A 22,736-nucleotide genomic window follows, 5' to 3' on the forward strand; every position below is an offset into this window, starting at 1 on the left:
AATGGGTTCAACAAGGTAATGTACATTTCCAAAGCATGCCATTCCATTTTTGTCACATATATACAGTCGCACGTCATTCCATCTTTTAAATTTAAATAAATCTGTAATTTTTAAAAGAAAAGATAGCGGGCCACACTTCTCTTATGAGGTTCCAACTTTAACGTGGAAGTCATATGTCAGTCTGCAACTGATTACGATTTTATTTAGAGGTGCAGTATAATGAGCCAAGGTCAAAAGGTGCCCGCCTGATACCAGTGTTAAGAAAATTTGATTTTTACTTAATTATGGGCTGTTTTCATTGGGTTAATGCTTGTAATCAATTGACAATATGAAGAAGAGATAAAATGAGATAGCTCAACATACCCTGTTCAACAGAATATGAAATAAACAACTTGAAAGTAACATTTGAATGCTGTTTGGCATGTGCTAAAAACGAGGTCAACGCATCACCTTTTTTGAAATCATGTAGAAATTAAATGTGATGTTTTAGCTCACGTGATTGAAGTTTGACTAATGGTATAAAGTCAAAATTTACTTTTTAAACGCAATTGCAGTATATTACATATCTGATTAAGTTTCATATAGAGTTCTTAAAAAGTTGGTGTTGCTTGTGACCTTTGGTGTCATCAAACACAGCACAATACTTAGACTCGACACGAAACTTTAAAGCTCATGTTTAATGTTTATAAAATGTTTTATTATGAGAAAAAAGCATAGATTTACTATCTGAACTCAAATCTTGGAGTAAATGTATAGGTACCGTTGTGTCGATATTCAGGTTTATTGGTTTTGGTGTCATTTGTCACAAGCAACACGGCATGCATGAACACGTGAAAGTTTGTTTCGTTAAATGGCGATTCGCAATTTTTATACACCCTTCTTACCAGTCTTTGAAGTGCAGCACTTTCATTTGCCTTTCCAGCGTGGCTCCAGGCAGAAAAGGTAAGTTGAACTTTGGTGTCATCGCTATTTTACATTGTCACAAGCAACACTTGATATTGGATATTATAAAGTGCCACCAAAAAATTTCAGCTGTTATTCTATTTACAAATATGATATTATGACATCTCACATATGTGATTTTGACACAGTCAATTATTTCCTTGTAATTCTAATTTTTTATGTTTCAGGGTTGTATCAATCAAGAAAAAGACAAAACTCAAGCTTTTGACGAATCCAGATAAAAGAAGGGTTGTCAAGAAATTTGATTTGATTTACTAAATTACTACAAACTAGCAGATTTAAGCAGTAGGGTGATGTTATCGTCTGGTTACATGAATTCATTACCATGGCCGATATTTATCTAGTGTTTGTGTGACTTCTGGTACTTTTTGTGACCATTGGTGTCATTGGTTAAAATGTCACAGGTGACACTTAAGTTTGAAGTTTCTAATGTATTTCTGTTTTCATGTTCTTCAAAGCTTGAAATGTCATTGAATTACATTTAACAGGCTATATTACATGTGATCAGTTGCTATTCTTGATTTATTGAGGCAAAATTGCGTTCTAGTGCCGATTTTGACCAAAGTAATAGCAACAATGGTGTTACTAATTTCTAAGTATATTTCCAATTTGAAAGTATTTCGTTTCTTAAAATATTATTGAATTTCATTTTAGAGTAGGTTATTATGATTTTTTGACTGAAAATAATGATATATTATGGACAAAAGTGTGATTTGGTGTTGCTTGTGACATAAGTAATGGTGTCACCGGTCTTATGTCACAAGTCACATTCAGATGCTCTATTTTCCATGTATATTTCTATTTTTGAAGTCTTTGGTTTCTGAAATATTATTAAATTCCATATTTAACTGTGGTTATTACACTGGTTTGACCGAAATTAATGATATATTGTCGAAATTGCAATTTGGTATTGCTTGTGACATAAGTAATGGTGTCATCGGTCTAATGTCACAAGTGACACAATGTTGCTAAATAAGATATGCTTTGGTCACATTATTTCCCAACATTTTATTCCAAAAGTTTCTGAACATTGCTGGTAATAAGCATATGCAATATTGTTGTTGTTGTTAATGTTAATGTACAAACATTTTTATGAAATAATATTTTTGCATTCTATGTTGCTTGTGACCGATGACACCAAAAAGCAACATTTTCTCCAATAGTTGGTAATATTATTGTACTATGATTGTTGTTGATTGTGTCTTTTTGTCTATAACTTACTAAATAAAGTTTGATACTCAACAAAAATCATTTGGTTATTGAGTTTTTTGTCTCATTTTGGTGTCACCGGTCACAGGTGACACCAGCAACCTATAGGTATTGTTGACGATATTATGCTGCGTTAGACCTTAAAGTTATCTAAAGGGCCTTTGATTCATGAAGTACAGGGTTTTTGCTACACATATATAAACATGAATGGACTATTATGTCACTTTTATTTTGAGAAAAAAAATTGGCACCTTTTGACCTTGGCTCAAATGTTAATAAAATAGGGTCCAATACTGAGTCACAAGGAACTCTGGACTCAATTTGTCTTGCTCTTGGGCGTATATATTATTTATTATCAATGTAAATGCTTTGGTTTACGTTTGGTTGGTCGTGGTACGTTTCAGACCATTTTAGGCATTACCTGTGAATCGAAGACTTTCCAGAAAGACGTTAGCGTGGTCAATATTATTATCCTATGCCCGGGGAAGGTCAACTAGGATAAATAGACATAGTTGTATTGTCGGTGTTGAGTAAATAATTCGTAACTCGTGTCAGGGCAGTTTTAGAAGTACTGTATGTTATTTACGGCACATCCATGGAAGAGGTTCTGGAAGATTATTACATGTATTTGAAAGATGTATGGTCAGTGGACTGAGTAATGCTTTCTCGGGGATCTTGGGAAAAATGACAAATTTGAGTCAGTCACAGTCCCTACGAAAAAAGAGCTCATAAGAACCGATTTATTAAAAAAACTTGCTTCAGCTAAGCTTTAGATCGGCGGAGCATTTCCTACTGGCCTAGAGAATTATATAACTCAAAATAATAAAGGGCCCTGATCGCTAGTTTATTTGTTTTCTTTTTTTAAGGGCTTCACGGCGCTTGTGGCACATTAAGGTCATTACAATGCCTGTAAAATACAGGAAATGGGATGGTCAAAAACGCCTTGATTTATCCAAAGCACACGATAAATAAGTAAGATCCCACCATGAGGTCATATGCTTACAAAAAATGACTTTCAAAACAAACAAAAAAAAGGTTTGCTTATTTTTATGTTTTTAATGGTTTTACGGCGCTTGCAACACATTTAGGTCATATCAGCGCCAGTCAAAAGGAAGAAAATGGGATAGTAAAAAAGTTCTAGAATTACAATTAAAGCACCCAAGAAAAAGTAAGACAAAGGGGAACTGGGAACAAATAGGGATCAGATGTAGATTCCAAGAGCACACCACCAATGTACTTAGTTTGAGATCACCTATAAGTCTCATCCGGACACAAGCACAAAATCCAACAAAGAAGAATACACTCAAATGCTTACATTATACATTCAAAATAGCAAATATAATAATACATAACAGAGAGATGATTTACAAGGGAAAAAATATCATCTCCCAAAACAATAACTATGCATTTGACTGTTTCCCTCCCAGCTAGGACTCCGGCCAGGGCCAGGACAAAACCAAGTAATCTCATTCCAAGACAAAGACAGAAAGCATGTTGGAAAACAGATATAAGGGGATAGAAGACACAGTATGTACCCTCCTGCCCACTATGGGAGGTCAGGAACCCCACCCAGAAACAAAAAACAAATAACCAAAAAATATTAAAGTATCTACATAATAATAGTGAAATGATTTTTTCTCTCTCAGTCAAGGATTTCAGCCAGGGCCGGGGCAAACCAAGTAATCTCATTCTGAAGCAAAGATAAAAAGCGACTAAGAAAACATATTGGGGATATAGAATAGGACAGAACACGTGATCGCCCGCCTGCCTGCCTACCATGGGAGGCCAAGGGACCCCGCCCACGGGTCGCTAGTTTGGTGAGTAAGTTAATAAGAAGGTAGATTAGTAATTTAGTAAATAAGTAAGCAAGAAAATAAGTAAGAAAGTGACTGAGTAAGAGTAAGATTGTTAATCTTTATTGATCGTTAATGGAAATAATAATTTCATATCACATCGATATTTAACTTTAACGGAACAAGACATTTCCACGTTCTGGTCAATGCAAATGTTGCTGCTCGAAGCTCGAAGAAATAAATAACAATGTGAAATTGAATGTAATCTTCAATTTAATTACAAAACAGATCACATGAACGTTTCGGGTTTCCCATTTATCAACAAAACAGGATGAATGAAACACTACAGATGAATGAGATAATGTGGTAGTGGCGTTGTCAAGATAAATATTTATTTATCTTGACAACGCCACTACCACATTATCTCATTCATCTGTAGTGTTTCATTCATCCTGTTTTGTTGATCAATGGGAAACTCGAAACGTTCATTTGATCTGTTTTGTAATTAAATTGAAGATTACATTCAATTTCACATTGTTATTTATCACATTCTGGTCATGATTTCATTCATTCAATTCAATACACTTAAAATAAAGAGCTAAACAACAAGCATTCTAACATAACAGATTGTAAATTTTAAGTAAACATATTTTAAAAGTAAAAGTATTAATTAATTAATTAATTAGAGAATTAAATATATTAAATAAATGTTGTCCTTTATTATTGCCAATTAAATATAGAATATATGTGTATAAATAGATCTCAATTTTTAAAGGAATATAAAATAATAATAAACACATCTGTAAAAGTAAAAGTATTAATTAATTAATTAATTAATTAATTAATTAGAGAATCAAATACATAAAATTAAAATAAATCATGTCCTTTATTATTGCCAATTAAATATAGAATATATGTGTGTAAATAGATCTCAAAGTTTAAAGGAATGTAAAATACTAATAAACACATCTGTAAAAGTAAAAGTATTAATAAATTAATTAGAGAATCAAATACATAAAATTAAAATAAATTATGTCCTTTATTATTGCCAATTAAATATAGAATATTTGTGTGTAAATAGACCTCAACGTTTAAAGAAAAAATATATCAGACCAATAGTTTGATAGTCAGCAATGAACTGTTGTAGAGGTAAAAAAACAAAACCAAAACTTACACATAGGCCCTGAAAAAGTCAATCAGAAACAAAACAAAGACAACCAAAACAAAAAACAACAACAACAACAACAACAACTACAACAACAACAAGATAATAATAATAATACCTTGTTTTAGAAAGATATTTATTTATTTACCCATACAATTACAAGTTATATTGAACAATGAAATGACATGCCCCGCATAATAACTATATTATTATTATCTTGTTGTTGTTGTTGTTGTTATTGTCGTTTTTGTTTTGTTTGTCTTTGTTCTTTTTTTTTGTTTGTTTTGTTTCTGATTGATTTTTTTTCCAAAATGAAATTTCTGATTTCCACAAGTGCCAGACAGTAATCGATTCATTATAATTGACCAACTGGTCACCATAAAAACGGAATGTTCTGATATTTAAAAAAAAAGTCTTAATAAAGTCTGAAGACTCGCTCAGTCGATCTGTTCTGGATCAGACTTGTAGTATAGACTACCTACCCAAGATGCCAAGTACATTATGGAGAAGTAAGTGCATCTCTGGGAGCACCTTGTTTTCCTGTATCCCACTGAGATTTACGTTGTTTTCGCCGTCGTTCCCACTGTGTAAAAAGCGTGACATTTGTCGACATTGCAGCAAGTCGGTGTAGACGGTAGCCCCACTAGAGCCAGGGCAAGTGTCAATGCTGTAGCTTGCAAAGATATGCTGAGGGAAGAAAAATGGAATTTTGAATTCGGAACCATCCGGAATTGGTAATTCTTTCCCATCATTTGTTGTGAATTTGGTTCCTGGAGGGAACTGAAACCAGCCAGGTCGTTCATTGTAGTATCTCATCACATATTTTGCCTCTGAGGGAAGCATGAATTCCAAATCCAAAGGAAGATCAATAATTTCCAAGCCTGAATAAGACAGCTGTTTATTTAAACTGAGCGGGTCGAAATAAGGAATGACCGATTCAAACATGTTCTGCACCATATCTTTGTCTAGAAATGGCTCTGTGATGTTTGCGACTCCTGAATTTTGAAACATTTTATTTAACAATACATATATATCATCTAAACACTTAACCTGACTACAATTAACATGTTGAAAATGATCATCAAAGAATGAATCAAAATCTTTTGCAAGTTTATCCATGATGCTATTTGACGTTTCTTCTGAAAAAGGAGCAGTTTCAGCTAATTTTCGGAGCCTTTGAAAACTTTCAAACCTTTTATGCTTTTCATCATTAGATAAAGTTCCACCGTTGGCAAGTACGACACTTTCTCCAGCCATATGCTTGACAACGTCATCGCTCAAAAGAAATGAATCACGAAATTTTGCTAAACAGGAATTAAACTGAGAGTGAATTGCAGGTATATCAAAGTTCTTGACATATTCTCCACCAATTGGGTGTGTTTGAATTTGAACTATCGGAGCGAAGCTTTTGGAAAGGTCTAGAAAACAATTAAATAGATTTGGCTGTTTTGGAGGAGTTTCTGGGCATTTCTCATCCTTTGTTTCAGAAGGTCTAGTAGTACCACAAGAAGCAAGGTTGTCGAGATATTTTTCCTCCCGAGTATCGTCTTTAATAAATGTATCGCTATAATCAGATGGCATTGAAGAGTCTTTTTCGTGGAGATTGGCTGGTATGTCACTGCTTGTGTTTTGCTCAACTTCTTTTGTAAGTTTGTTATCACGTGTCCCTATATTATTAAGTTTGCATTTAATGCCCTTACCGTAGTGAAGGCGCGTGGGTTTATTTGTCTCAAAGTGCGGTTTAACTGGAATTGTCAAATAGTCAATTTTTCCGAAAGTGATTCTTTTGCTGCAAGCATGAGGGTGTGACACAATCACTTCTGCTGGTGGTTCAGCGATATCAAATACATAGGCAAAGCTGTTTGATGGATGTGAAGAGAATATTTTTTGGGATAACTTCGTGATGGTTTCAACATCGTGTGCAACACATACAACTTCACAACAATCAGATTGATATCTTTTCAAAGATGTGGTCATTATATCATTTAGCTGAAGACCATAAAGTTTATACATTCCTTCCTCTTGTTCTGAGTCATAAAAGCAGTCAAAAGAAGCTCTCTCTGCTTCAGAATTATCAAAAATATTGTGAGTTGATGTATGAACCGTAAGAAGACAATGTATCATTTTTGGAGGCTCGTTGGAAGTTTTGCATTGCCGACACGGGCATGGCCTGTCTGTCACAGGCTCAGGAGTCAACAAACGGTAGATACTTCCTGTTCCAAACCTTACAGCTTTGTGATTCCCCTTGTATTCTCTGTACGGATAGGGTGCCTGACTGTCTGAGAAGAAATTGGGTCGATCTAAGCTGGTATAGGGTACCCTTACTCTAACTGTTTGGTCGATTCTTCTTTGAATCAAATTGATGTGATCCTGTGACTTCAATTCCGGCGGGAGATGATTCTTGAAATTATTAACTGTGAAAAAATTTGGATGCCCTGGGTTCTTCTTACAATCTTTGAAGTGAGTTTTGAGACAAAATCCTTCATAGGTGACTTGGCATTCTGGTGTAACTGTAACACAGTAAGGATAGAAATACGTTTTACGCAAACGATCAAATTGAAATTTAATTAGTTCTACACACACACACACATACACACACACACACATATATATATATATATATATATATATATATATATAATATATATATATATATATTCCTTTATATATATATATATATATATATATATATATATATATATATATATATATATATATGTGTGTGTGTGTGTGTGTGTGTGTGTGTGTGTAGAACTAATTAAATTTCAATTTGATCGTTTGCGTAAAACGTATTTCTATTATATATATATATATATATATATATATATATATATATATATATATATATATATTTATAATTGATTGTTCCGTTAACTTGAAGTAAAAAGTTAACATTATGATTAGATAGGGAAAAAGAGGACAAGTCAGTGTAGGAATGTTCAAAACTGAAAAATATCATTTAAAAGACTCTTTATGTCAGAGGCACAGGTCGTTGCTAAGACGGGGAATAAATTAGATGTTTTTGCAAAAAATGCATTCTCCTGCACTCCACTGAGATTAATCTTGTCTTCTCCTCTATGGCCACTGTGTAAAAAACGTGACATTTGCGTGCATTGTATCAAGTCTGAGTGGACTACTGCCCCACTAGAACCAGGGCAGGTGTCGATGCTATAGGATGCAGAGACATGCTCTGGGAAGAAGAAGGGAATTTGGAGCTCTGAACCATCCGGAATAGGTATTTCCTTACTATCCTTTGTTGTGAATTTCGTTCCTGGAGGGAACTGTATCCATCCTGGCCGTCCATGATGGTATCTCATTGCATAGTCTGCTTCCAAGGGAAGTGTGAATGTCATATCAGATGGAAGATCGATTACTTCATATTCAGCATAGGAAGATAAACCGGTGATGACGGGTGGGTTTAAGACATTACAAAGGGAGTCAAAGATGTTTGTAATGAAACGTTCACTGACAAATGGTCCAAAAATATTTCTGAAATCAGAATTGTCCTCCTCTCCACAAATTAAACTCAAGGAATTCTGGGAATATTTGTCATTTGGAAAACGTTTATCACAAAACATAGCCATGTCGTCTCTAAATTTATTCTGAGCTTTAATCCGATCCTCCAAATCAGGACCCGATGTTTCGAGTTTTAGAAATTGCTCAAAATTTTCAGAAATTTTTTGCACTCTATCATCAGATAATGGGCCATCTAAATTAATTAATTCGCGACTAGGAGCAATCGTTTTGATATGATTGACATAGTCATCACTGAAACCAAATGCATCCTTAGTTAGTGACATGCATGTGTTGTGGTGCTGGGATTGAAATGAGCTCGAGTCTTTATTCCTCATATATCCTTCCCTAATCGGTTGAAAATGAACTTGAAAATCTTTTGACACAAACTTGGAATAATCCACTAGCCATTCAACGGGATTTGCTTCCTTTTGAACTGAATCTTCTTTGTTCATATCCTCTTCATCTTTGCCATGTCTTGGTGGAACATTATTGTCATCGAGATAAGTTTTGATAAATTCATCACTAACAAATAATGAATCTGATTTGATCATTTTGTCAACCACTCCGACCAAGTTAGTCCAGCTTGTTTCAAAATCAAATCCTTTTGCAGATTCCTCGGCAGGGTCATCGGCCTTCAAAAGATGTGAAGTTGTCACCCTTTGCACTTCATCTTCCTCCGTTTTTGATTTCAACTCCTGGCTCTTGTTACCTCCTGATTTTGAATTATTAAGTCGGCATTTCAGTCCACAGCGAAGGCGAGTAGGAGTATTTGTTTTGTAATTCGGTTTTAAAGGGACTGTCAAATAATCAATTTTTCCAAATGTGATTCTTTTGCTGCAACCATGAGGGTGTGAAACAATCACCTGGGCTGGTGGATCAGCGATGGCAGAAATATTTTGGATGCCATTTGGAAGACGCGAGTAAAAAATACAGTCAGATATTTTCTTGATAGTTTCAATATCATGGGCAACACATACAACTTCACAAAAATCAGATTGATACCTTTGAATCTGTGTTGTGCCTTTATCATTGAGATGAATACCAAACAGCCGATACTTTCCTTCCTCTTCTTCGGAGTCATAGAAACAGTCAAAAGTAGACCTTTCAGCCTCTGAATCATCAAATACATTGTGAGTTGATGTATGGACAGAAATGAAACAGTGTACCATTTTTGGAGGCTCGATGGAAGTTTTGCATTGCCGACACGGGCATGGCCTGTCTGTCACCGGTTCAGGAGTCAGCAAACGGTTGATACTTCCTGTTCCATACCTTACAACTCTGTGGTTTCCCTTGTATTTGCTGTATGGATAAGGTGCTTTGGATTCTGAGAAGAAATCTGGTCGATCTAAGCTGGTGTAAGCTACCCTAACTCTTACTGTTTGGTCGATTCTTCTTTGAATCAAATCTATATAATCCTGTGACTTCAATTCTGGCAGGAGATGATCCTGAAACTCACTCACAGGGTAAAAATTTGGATGACCTGGGTTCTTTATACAATCTTTGAAATAAGTTTCTAGGCTATCTCCTTCATAAATGACTTGGCATTCTGGTATAACTGTAATACAATAGTAAAAAAAATAATGTTTAAAACACTTTTAAGACTTATACAAGTTTGCTTATGCATCGCAATTGCCATCCTTGTTTTGATAACTAGACCATTCATTCTAATTTCACTCCAGTACTAATTTCATTTAAAAGGCATTGATAATTCCAGTCGGAGGTGACTTAGTCCCTTATTCCGTATGGTTAAAGCACAAATCAATGGTTGCTTTAATCATTCTGTGTTGCTCTACAAAATGTATATTTAAAAATGGCATGACTCACAAACTACCTTGGCATGATTATGGTAACCAAAAAATACAAAGGCATAAAAAAAGATAATCTGACAACTCTTTCTTCAGCAAAAATCAAGCAACTGTTATACTGCCATACTCTGAACAAACACATTTCAATAACTTTGGCCATATCAAATCAAGACATATTTTTGGGATGGTTTTTTTTTTCTTGTACTTTTTTCTTTTCTTGTTTTGTCTGGCACCTTTCATACACACTTGTTTTGTCTGGCACCTTTCATACACATTTGTTTTGTCTGGCACCTTTCATACACACTTGTTTTGTCTGGCACCTTTCATACACACTTGTTTTGTCTGGCACCTTTCATACACATTTGTTTTGTCTGGCACCTTTCATACACACTTGTTTTGTCTGGCACCTTTCATACACACTTGTTTTGTCTGGCACCTTTCATACACACTTGTTTTGTCTGGCACCGTTCATACACACTTGTTTTGTCTGGCACCTTTCATACACACTTGTTTTGTCTGGCACCTTTCATACACATTTGTTTTGTCTGGCACCTTTCATACACACTTGTTTTGTCTGGCACCTTTCATACACACTTGTTTTGTCTGGCACCTTTCATACACACTTGTTTTGTCTGGCACCTTTCATACACACTTGTTTTGTCTGGCACCTTTCATACACACTTGTTTTGTCTGGCACCTTTTATACACACTTGTTTTGTATGGCACCTTTCACACACACTTGTTTTGTCTGGCACCTTTCATACACACTTGTTTTGTCTGGCACCTTTCATACACGTTTGTTTTGTCTGGCACCTTTCATACACATTTGTTTTGTCTGGCACCTTTCATACACACTTGTTTTGTCTGGCACCTTTCATACACACTTGTTTATTCTGGCACCTTTCATACACATTTGTTTTGTCTGGCACCTTTCATACACACTTGTTTTGTCTGGCACCTTTCATACACACTTGTTTTGTCTGGCACCTTTCATACACACTTGTTTTGTCTGGCACCTTTCATACACACTTGTTTTGTCTGGCACCTTTCATACACACTTGTTTTGTCTGGCACATTTCATACACACTTGTTTTGTCTGGCACCTTTCATACACATTTGTTTTGTCTGGCACCTTTCATACACATTTGTTTTGTCTGGCACCTTTCATACACACTTGTTTTGTATGGCACCTTTCATACACACTTGTTTATTCTGGCACCTTTCATACACACTTGTTTTGTCTGGCACCTTTCATACACACTTGTTTTGTCTGGCACCTTTCATACACACTTGTTTTGTCTGGCACCTTTCAGACACACTTGTTTTGTCTGGCACCTTTCATACACACTTGTTTTGTCTGGCACCTTTCATACACACTTGTTTTGTCTGGCACCTTTTATACACACTTGTTTTGTCTGGCACCTTTCATACACACTTGTTTTGTCTGGCACCTTTCATACACATTTGTTTTGTCTGGCACCTTTCATACACATTTGTTTTGTCTGGCACCGTTCATACACACTTGTTTTGTCTAGCACCTTTCATACACACTTGTTTTGTCTGGCACCTTTTATACACACTTGTTTTGTCTGGCACCTTTCATACACACTTGTTTTGTCTGGCACCTTTCATACACATTTGTTTTGTCTGGCACCTTTCATACACACTTGTTTTGTCTGGCACCTTTCATACACATTTGTTTTGTCTGTTACCTTTCATACACACTTGTTTTGTCTGGCACCTTTCATACACATTTGTTCAGATCTCTAACTTTGTCCAGAAAACTATTCCTTCAAATATCAATTTATTAAAATGACCCTTTCAAAGTCTCTTCAACCCGGGACTTCCTTGAAGTACCAAGTTTGGGAGTTTTTGACATGATGAAGGTCATTTAAATTGATCAATATTTGAAGGACGAGTTTTCTGGCTAAATTATTTTCTGTTTCAGATAACAGCAGTACATCCTGTGTGTATTGCTCGCTAGAAATAAAAAATAGAAAAGACCTAAATGCAAGCTTAAAATATTGATATCTCATCTCTCATCCGTCTTTTATGTTCTTCATTCATCTTCTTCGTTAATGAAATTGATGAAGCCTACATTGCAGTTTACAATTCTATTTCCTTTCCATGGTCTCAGCATTGATTTGTATCTATAAAATTTGTATTGGTTTCATAGTTCAGGTAAGTAGTCTGGTTTTCATATAATTTCCTCACTTTGCATCTACTTTATCTAAAATGTATATATTTAAAAGGTGAAATACGTTAATCAAATTAGAATCAATCAAACTACATCGTCCTTACCATCCCCTACCTACCTAAATCTCTCCCCTCCCCTCCATCCCCTAGAATTGGTAAACATTTTAAACACCCCTCTTCCCTGATTATTTTCTGACATGGCGAATTTTTCAAAAAAAATCCCAAACTTTGCAAGCTAAAAACAGCAAGATTTGCTAAAAAGAAATTGCTAAAAATTTGCAAAAATTTGAGATTAATTTTTCTAAAAACCTATAATTAGTTCATGAAAGGTATAAAGGTATTTGTTTGTTTTTAAGAGTTCCAAGGCGCTTGCAACAAATATAAGGTCATATCAGTGCCAGTAAAAAGGAAGAAAATGAGATAATAAAAAAGAAACTACTCTTGATTAAGTATCTTTCACGTTCTAAACGAGCTATCAAATTAAAAGAAAAAAAATCGTCTTTTAACATTTTAAAAATTGTTTTGTTTTTTTTTCTTTGCAAAATCTCGAAAATTGGCAAAAATTGGCCAAAAAAAAATTGCAGCTTTTCCGGCCGCAATGCAAATCAGTGATATTTTACAAGTCTTTTACAAGCTGCCCCTGGACATTTTAAGAAATGTTCTTGATCCTAAACTACTAGAAGCTGTGGACTGTATAAAATAATAAACAAAAAAAATCAATAAAAAGCCCTTCATAAAAGAACAAAATACCAAACAGGGAACGTTTTGAGCTCAAAACCCTACTTCAGCCAATAACAAAATCAATTGAATATAAATACATTACTTTAAAAACTGGATAGATGGCTGAGAAATATCTAGCACATCTTTACAGTAAGTAATAAAATAGGATCTTGGATCCAAGCTGACCACAAGGACATGCTGTATCTTTCTTTGGTTTTTTAATTAATGTATTTATTTATGTTTATTTTATTCTATTATTTGTTGTTGCCCGAAGATGGGTTTTGAGCCCATCCATTCAATGTTTGGTATCTTGTTCTTTTTGGGTTTTTTGGAAAGCTTTCATTTATTAAGAAATATTCTTACATGTTTGGCCCTCTGGCAACCCAGACAGATAGATTGTTTCATCTGGAAAAATAGAAAATGAACAACATATTGTTAGGTTGATGATAAGAGGGTGAGAGCTACAAAGATGAACAGAACCAAATAATCACCTTAAAGAAGAGATAATATGCAACCAGCCATTCATGAGAAGTACGGACCGAAATGAAGTCGTCTTAAGTGTAGGGGAGACAATCTATGTTTTACTCTTTACAGTATGAGTGTTTGTATTGATTATGCCCCTTGTATAACATGCGAGTCAAGGGTTTCAACAGCTCAGCTGATTGAACACTGGCACCTCATACAAGGGGAATAAGATTGTATTCTAGGTCATGTTGACATTTATTTACCTGACCCCCTCCCCCCTGTCCACCCACCCAGCAAGATTGATTAACTGAGTCCATTAGATTCCACGGATAGCAATTTGCAATAGAAAAATAGCACCCTGTTCAAAGGGTAGCAAGCAATTGCTAGTGTTAATTTGGTTATTTGGGCTTCTTAGCTATTATTTTAATGTGAGAACATAGGTTCTATTAATTTGAACATATGCTTGAAACCTCTGTTATATCTATTGATGCTATGTATTCAGTAAAATACTCACAACACCTGCCCACCAGATGATAAAACCAACACACAAAACATTGTATAACCTTAAAAAGTATGTAATTTGATTGATATATTCTAATGAGAATTAATCCCCTGACTGTCGGTCTATAAACCAATAACTAAGAACTGAGTGATATTGATATCAACTTCATTCCTTCTCCTATTATATGTCATTGTTCCACACAAATCACAACTAAAGTATATTTTGAAGCAAGAATTCTAACCCTTTAAAGACAAGACTGAATTTTTTATCATTATTCATCTGATGACATCTCCCGACATGACCATTTTCATCAATAGAGTACAGTACTTGTTGGATTCGTGCGGCTAGATGGTTAAGTGGTATAACACTCGCTTTCGGATTGGAAGGTCCTGAGTTCGAGCCTCGCTTGGCGCATAGTTGAGTCCTTGGAAAAGGCTCTTTACTCACATTCTCTCACCGTACTCAGGTGTAAAGTGAGCACCTGGCCATTAACAGAAAAAAATTGCAATATCGCCTAACAGGTGCCATGTCTCATTCTCGTTCTATATGTTACATGTTGCTGTTCGTCAGGGACCTCTTGTAAAAGCGCTTTGAGCATGTTTAGTGGATATTGCGCTATATAAAAGCTCAAAAAAATAAAATAATTCTAGCATATCCTTGGGAGAAGCCAATCATTGTGCAAGACTCCGACTGAGCGTGCCAAAATCCTGTGCTCATGGGAGGAATCGACTTATTATTATGGAATGAGATCCTTTTCTCATTTTGGACCCTCTGTTTGGAGCGCAGAGCATTCGTGAAAAAGAATCTTTGTCTATTTTTAAACATTCGCTTCAAACATGTCTGTTTCGATTTTAGTAGATGATATGAGAAGCAAGATAGGTGTCTGGTTTGTGTTGTGTTGTGTTTGTGTGTGTGTGTATGTGTGTGTGTGTGTGTGTGTAGGCGTGCTTGTGTGTGTGAATGAGCATGTTTCAGCCAAAGTAATTTGTAATTTAAGCACTTAGAGTCTGGTGTCTCTGAGTTATAGCGCTATATAAGTTTTCAGCATTATTATTATTATTATTATTATTATTATTATTATTATTATTATTATTATTATAATTATTATTATTATTATTATTATTATTATTATTATTATTATTATTATTATTATTATTATTATTATTGTTATTATTTATACAGATAAAATTTGGCCACTCAGCTCCAGTATTCTGTATTGCAAAGCGTGCTGGAATTCAGCAAATACTGTTTTAACAGTGATGTGACTCTGGTCTTCAATGAAGCACATTATCACAGCTCTCTTGGTGAAAACAGAAGGCCATGAAGCCTGGCTAGAGAATAAAATCAAACCTTGTCCATAAAGGGTTAAAAAACAAGCTTGACAACACTCAATTCTTCAATAGAGTCTTTCATGAAACTGATTCATTTGCTATTTCTGATGTACACGAATTTCTTTTTTATTCATCAGTTCAATGGGTATTACTTAATTCCCAAAGTCATATGTGTGTAATTTCAATGATTAATCCCCTCCTTATCAACTGTCACATTTGTTACGATATAAATAACATTCTTCTCATTAAGATTCATTTTATAAATCACAATATTTGAAGAAAAAGTTTTGTTATTACGTAACATAAAGAATGAGATATGACGGCCTTTATACGATCATACATTTTTCCCTACAGAGACAACGCTGTTAACGGCCAGGTACCCATTTTACACCTGAGTACAATGAGAGAATGTGAGTAAAGAGTCTTTTTCAAGAACTCAACTATGCACCGAGCGAGGCTCAAACCCAAGACCTTCTGATCCAAAAGCTAGTGTCATACCTAAAGTCCACATAGCCGTACTGAGTGAATGTGAGTAAAGAGTCTTTTCCAAAGACTCAACTATGCGCAGAGCGAGGTTGGAACCCAGGACATTTCAATCCGAAAGCGAGTGTCAAACGACTAGACCACATAGCCGCATAAGAAGATCTTAGTGCCGTCTTCTAAAGCATGTTTTGCTCAACAAAATAGTGTACATTTGGGTTTGAATTTGAGTTTAAAAATTCCTTTTTGTGTGTTGTAGTTGTCAACAAAATAATGTACAGTTTGTACTCATTGCGTTTGAATTTGAGTTTAAAAATTCCTTTTTGTGTGTTGTAGTTGTCAACAAAATAATGTACAGTTTGTATTAATTGCGTTTGAATTTTAAAAAATCCTTTCTGTGTGTTGTTGTATCTGTATAACATTTTAGTAAAAATCTTGAAAATGATTGGGAAGGAGGAGTTAATGTTATAATCTTCATAATCATAAATTCATATTTTAACTAGAAAATCCTAGATTTAATTATTCTTTAAGTTAACGTCCATCTACCATGTGTAATCTACCCATTTACTGACCGTGCCCTCTGCTAGAATCACCACCCTCCTCAGTCTCTGGAAATTTTGAAGCCATTTATAGTTTCAGCATAAATCAGACGTTTTCAAAACCTAGAAATAAGAAAAAATTGAGACATCAATTCGTCACCAGAAAAACTTCAGAAAACAGAAAAAATTACATAAACATAATAACAATAATAATAATAATAATAATAATAATAATAATAATAATAATAATAATAATAATAATAATAATAATAATAATAATAATAATAATAATAATAATAATGACTTACTGACTTAAGGCCTTTCGCTTCCTAATCATCCGATTGGGACGCCTCGGCTGCCTCTCTAATCATCTGTGTCATTTCCTTCCACAGTTCATCCTGTGGATGCTAATTTCGTAAGGTCTTCCTTTGATTTTATTACCTTGTTATTTTGAAGGCGTTTAAGGTCTCTATTGAGGACAGTGTGAATTGACATGGGTTGTCTACCTTGATATTTCTTGTGTCATAATGGAGTGAAAAAAGTATTCATGGCTTTATTAGCTGGTATATTTTCATCTCTTCTGAGTATATGCCCAAAAAGCCGCCATCTTGCCTCCAGGATTTGAATGGATAAGGGTCTTTCATTGCATTTTTCATACAGTGTTTTATTGCTTATTTTTGTGGGGTATTGTATATTCAGGACTTTTTTCAGTTTTCTATGGAATCTGTCTAATCTTTACTCTTCGGTTCCAGTCAGTGCCCATGTTCCATAGTTGTATATAAGCACGGATTTTACAAGGGTTGTTTATAATTTGATTTTAGTGTTTATTTTTATTTTATCTTTTCTAATCCATATATGTAATAATTTATTTAGTGCAACTGTCGATAAACTTTTTCTTCCTTCTACGTCTTCCTTGTCTCCTATTAATGATCCGACTTTTTTCGTGGCTCTCCGTCCATCTTTTATCCTTGACAGTAATGTTACATCTGTTTTGTCAGTATTAACGTACAGTTGGTGATTTTGTAAGGCTCTTTGGATGTCATTTACATTGACTTGTTTGAGACCAAGAAAGTCAATGTCGTCTGCATATGCAATTTCCATGGGGAGTTCGTTTTCAAAACATAATTGGGCCAAAGGTACATATTTACGCACGCACATTTTTAAAACCATTTTCTAGGTAAATGATAAATAAAACAGTGCTCAAGCTGTCTCCTTGTGGTTTACCAATGTTGCCATGTTGGCATTTATAGTGCAGCTATGTGGTCTTGTGGTAATTCACCCACTTTCAGATCGGAAGGTCCTGGGTTCATGCCTCATTTGGTGCATTATTTGTTGATTCCTTGGGAAAAGGCTCTTCACTCACATTCTCTCACCGTAGTCAGGTGTAAATATATAACATATATATATATATATATATATATATATATATATACATATATATATATATATATATATATATATATATATATATATATATATATACAAATATATATATATATATACATATATATATATATATATATATATATATATATATATATATATATATATATATATATATATATATATATATATTAACAATAATATATGTATATATTAACAACGTTATATCTGTCTGAAAAAATTGTAATATCATCTAATGTCTCCTTCTACAGGTTACCTGTTGCTGTTGGTGAGGGACCCTTTGTAAAGCGCTTTGAGCATGTTTAGTGGATATTACACTTTATATATAAAAGCTTTTTAAGAAAGCTCAAATTGATTGCGTCGTGACTGATCCAAGTTTTATATTCTCTTCTTTTGGGCCCTATAGTGTCTTCACATGTTTTTATAAATGATTGCTTTACTTTTCCACAGATTCGTCTTCTAAGTCTGTCAGTATCTGAAATCTATTTGACAAAGTGAAAATTGATTCCCGATTTCCTCTGCTTTTATTTTAGTTTTAGTTTTAGCAGTTGAAGGGCTGTGGAGATAGAGCAGCAAGAATATTTCTAAAAGGCTGTGGCTATTCGGACTCGAGTCTGAATAGTCTCCCATGGCTATTCGGACTCAAATTCCAATGCGCATGTACAATCAAACGATTTTTCAGACTCAGTCTCCCATGGCAGTATGAATTATTTTGTGTGTGTGTGTGTGGGGGGGGGGGGGGTTGTTATATTTTTTTTTGTTTAAAAAAAAATATTTTTAATTATTGATAATTACATACCACTAACGTAGTGTTTTTACGCACCTCCGTTGACGGTGTATCTTAACGGATTGTTTTTATACACCTCCATCACGCATGCGCATTCCACTCAATTTCATTAGCGATATTGTGCTTCTGTATTTGGACATGGCGAAAGTTATATTGTGATATCTGTAGGATGTTTTTGTTAATAAATTTATATAAAAATAATAATTAATGCAAATCAAAATTACGATTTTAGTAACTATCAACATGTAGTCTAATCCGCTATATTTGACGAGAAAGACACAATCCTAAATTAATTGGGTCCAGATAGAAATTAAAAAGAAAAGGGTAAAAACTCTTCAAAAGTAACAAAAGTCAGTAACTGTGGTATAAATTAAAAGCTTTTCTTACAACATAACACGATGTCCAATAAAATCAGGACAAAGAAAAAACATTGTGATAGTGTGAGAGACAGGCACCAATCCTTCTACAGCCCAAAGTAGGGGTATGAGCTGAGTCAGTGTGATATGGGCAAAACAGAATTTCATCTGGACTCTTTTTCTATTTCTTTATCAGTTCCACCCTCTGCCTACGACCCACATTGTGTCGTTCTCCCCTCTGTATGCGTACTGAAGTCTGAATAGCCACGGGAGACTATTCAGACTCGAGTCCGAATTGCCACTTCGTTTCTAAAATTACAATATAAACACTCCATCAACAAAATTGATGCAAGAACTTGTCCTTAGCGACTACCATTGAAAGATCAAACGACAAAAACTATACTTCTTCGACCACATGCAAGCAGGCTAATACTCTAGTACTTGTTGGTCTGTCAACCACAAGACTCGGGGGGAGACCTTCCGAGAGCTCCTCCCGAATCGGGGATTACCATTTATTTATGTAATTATAATAGTTCACGTCGATCTGGAACAATATACGGTACTACCGCAAACTCGGGGTCCCAAATAATTTTGGGGTTTTGGGAGGGGGAAACTTTTTAAAAAATAAAATTGGGGGGGGGGGGGGGGTTGGGGGGGAGGGGGAAACTTTTTTTTTTAAGTCTCTCCTCCAAACCATACTGACTTTTTTTTTTAATGTTCCCCCCTCCCAAACCCCAAATTATTTGGTCCGAGTTTGCGGTATACTAGATAGTAATAAATAGTAAACTATACAGGACACTAAAAATTAATTTAAAGCAACATCACAATTTCGAATATCACTCAACAACATATTTCGGATTTCCAGACCTTTCAAATTTGAGTCGTCCTTTTCGTTCACACAACCAAGCAAGCTAATTTTTAACTAGATAGCTTAATAGGCTATTCTCTTTAACAAGCATAATAACATATACAGTTGAGGACATCTGAGACTCATCGATCCGAAGGGAGAACTTTATCAGAAAACTGAGTGGAGCTTCATTATTGTAACACAAGATATGAAGTGAGTATAAAATAAACTGGTTAAACATTTTTTTATTAGGTAGGCATTCAAAATAAGGTATGATTGGGATGTAGGGATTTCAACCCAAAAACAGACTTTTTTAAAGGTCAGCATATTGTACGATGAGTATAAAAAGTAAAAAGAAAATTCGGCGTTGGTTAACTCGCCTATTGACCACCCCTAGTGAAGGTGCTTTAACAACACAAATTCGTTCAAACCAAGCAATCTCTCCACCATTCTGGAGCGATTCGTTAACTCGCGATATTGACGCATTAGTAACAATATCCTCACACATATACAAGAAGGAGACATGACCAGGTAATTTATAGAAAAGTGCAGCTATTGTACACAGTTGAGGAGTAGAAGCGAAACAAGAGAATAAACATTTTTCGGCGGGGTGGGTTTGAACTGCACCTATGACACACTCGCCTGCAGTGAGGCGTGCTTACGTTGTTCAGACAAAATATTCGTTTCAACCAGTCATTCAGTCCTCACCCATCTGAATGCCGATTCGTTCACCATCGAATAATTGAACAGTTAATTAATAATATTCTCATCACAAAATACTAACATGAAATATTCGGGTTGGGGAATTTTTAATAAAAAGTGAGGGAGGGACTTAGTTGTCAACAAGATTTTTAAAGTCCCATAAAAAATTTTTGGGTGGTGGGTGAACTGATTATTGTAACAATTGCAGGGAGGCTGTTATTAGTACACACACAAATTTCGATACCACTTCAACACCATTTTTCGGATTTCAACATCGGGTTTTTTAACAAAATTATAAAACAAAGGTACCTTTGTATTTTCGGGAGGACACCAAACAAAATTTGTCCAACATTAACTGGGTTGTTAACGTTATGACGCCTCCGCCTAGTAAGTGTTCAGACGCATTTCGTTAAACAAGTCATTCAGTTAATGGGATTCCCTCGGAGATACACATTAATTTCCAACCCACAAAAAAGAAAGAAGCAGACTCCTAGTAATTTTTATTAGAAAGTGAGTGAGCAGGCACTTATGTTGTAACAACAAGATATGAAGTGAGTAGAAAAGTGCCAGAAGACAATAGAGAATAAACATTTTTTTCGCGGCGTGGTGGGTTTGAACCTGCGACCTTATTGTACGACAACTCCGCCTGGCAGGTGAGAGCGTGGCTCTACCGTGTGAGCTATCCACGAACACAAAAATATTCGTTTCAAACCCAAAGTCATTTCTAGATCCCTCTCTCACCACTTCTTGAGATCGCCGATTCGTTCACCACATCGCGAAGTAATTTTGACCACAGTTAAGCTTATAGCCAAATCTCATCACAAACATATAACATAGAAACGATTGAGACATTGAGTATGCTCGGTGTATGGGTGAATTTTTAATTCAGAAAAGTGAGTGGAGCAGGCACTTATGTTGGTAACAACAAGATATGAAGTGAGTAGAAAAGTGCCAGAAGACAATAGAGAATAAACATTTTTTTCGCGGCGGTGGTGGGGTTTGAACCTGCGACCTTATTGGTACGACAACTCCGCCTGGCAGGTGAGAGCGTGCTCTACGTGTGAGCTATCCACGAACACAAAAATATTCGTTTCAAACCCAAAGTCATTTCTAGATCCCTCTCTCACCACTTCTTGAGATCGCCGATTCGTTCACCACCATCGCGAAGTAATTTTGACCAGCAGTTAAGCTAATAGCCAATATCTCATCACAACATATAACATAGAAACGATTGAGACATTGAGTATGCTCCGGTGTATGGGTGAATTTTTAATTCAGAAAAGTGAGTGGAGCAGGCACTTATGTTGGTAACAACAAGATATGAAGTGAGTAGAAAAGTGCCAGAAGACAATAGAGAATAAACATTTTTTTCGCGCGGTGGTGGGGTTTGAACCTGCGACCTTATTGGTACGACAACTCCGCCTGGCAGGTGAGAGCGTGGCTCTACCGTGTGAGCTATCCACGAACACAAAAATATTCGTTTCAAACCCAAAGTCATTTCTAGATCCCTCTCTCACCCACTTCTTGAGATCGCCGATTCGTTCACCACCATCGCGAAGTAATTTTGACCAGCAGTTAAGCTTAATAGCCAATATTCTCTCACAAACATATAACATAGAAACGATTGAGACATTGAGTATGCTCCGGTGTATGGGGTGAATTTTTAATTCAGAAAAGTGAGTGGAGCAGGCACTTATGTTGGTAACAACAAGATATGAAGTGAGTAGAAAAGTGCCAGAAGACAATAGAGAATAAACATTTTTTTTCGCGGCGGTGGTGGGTTTGAACCTGCGACCTTATTGGTACGACAACTCCGCCTGGCAGGTGAGAGCGTGGCTCTACCGTGTGAGCTATCCACGAACACAAAAATTTCGTTTCAAACCCAAAGTCATTTCAGATCCCTCTCTCACCCATTCTGAGATCGCCGATTCGTTCTCACACCATCGCGAAGTAATT

The 22,736-nt window shown here is 35.4% G+C and overlaps 1 protein-coding gene across 1 annotated transcript; it reads right to left on the bottom strand.

Moving 5' to 3' along the window:
- Positions 1 to 4,985: 4,985 nt before the first annotated feature.
- On the bottom strand, positions 4,986 to 19,033 carry LOC144980844 (uncharacterized). Its single transcript, XM_078928706.1, has 5 exons — positions 18,912 to 19,033; positions 16,718 to 16,807; positions 13,731 to 13,772; positions 8,378 to 10,201; positions 4,986 to 7,640 (listed from the first exon to the last, which is right to left on the bottom strand). The coding sequence occupies exons 2-5, from the start codon at positions 16,770 to 16,772 to the stop codon at positions 5,605 to 5,607; spliced, it is 3,957 nt and encodes a 1,318-aa protein (XP_078784832.1). The 5' UTR covers positions 16,773 to 16,807; positions 18,912 to 19,033; the 3' UTR covers positions 4,986 to 5,604.
- Positions 19,034 to 22,736: the final 3,703 nt, after the last annotated feature.

This window comes from Berghia stephanieae, chromosome 10 (assembly GCF_034508935.2).
Source record: "Berghia stephanieae isolate SIO BIC M18660-M18661 chromosome 10, UCSD_Bste_1.3, whole genome shotgun sequence".
In the NCBI taxonomy this organism is placed as follows: domain Eukaryota; kingdom Metazoa; phylum Mollusca; class Gastropoda; order Nudibranchia; family Aeolidiidae; genus Berghia; species Berghia stephanieae.

Excerpts from the sequence above, each read along its gene's own strand:
- LOC144980844 (XM_078928706.1), bottom strand. The coding sequence starts at position 16,772 with ATGGCTTCAAAATTTCCAGAGACTGAGGAGGGTGGTGATTCTAGCAGA. Across the intron at positions 13,773-16,717 it reads TGATTCTAGCAGAGGGCACG|ATGAAACAATCTATCTGTCT; the intron begins GTCAGTAAATGG and ends CTATTTTTCCAG. Across the intron at positions 7,641-8,377 it reads GAAATTCACAACAAAGGATA|TTACACCAGAATGCCAAGTC; the intron begins GTAAGGAAATAC and ends ACTGTGTTACAG.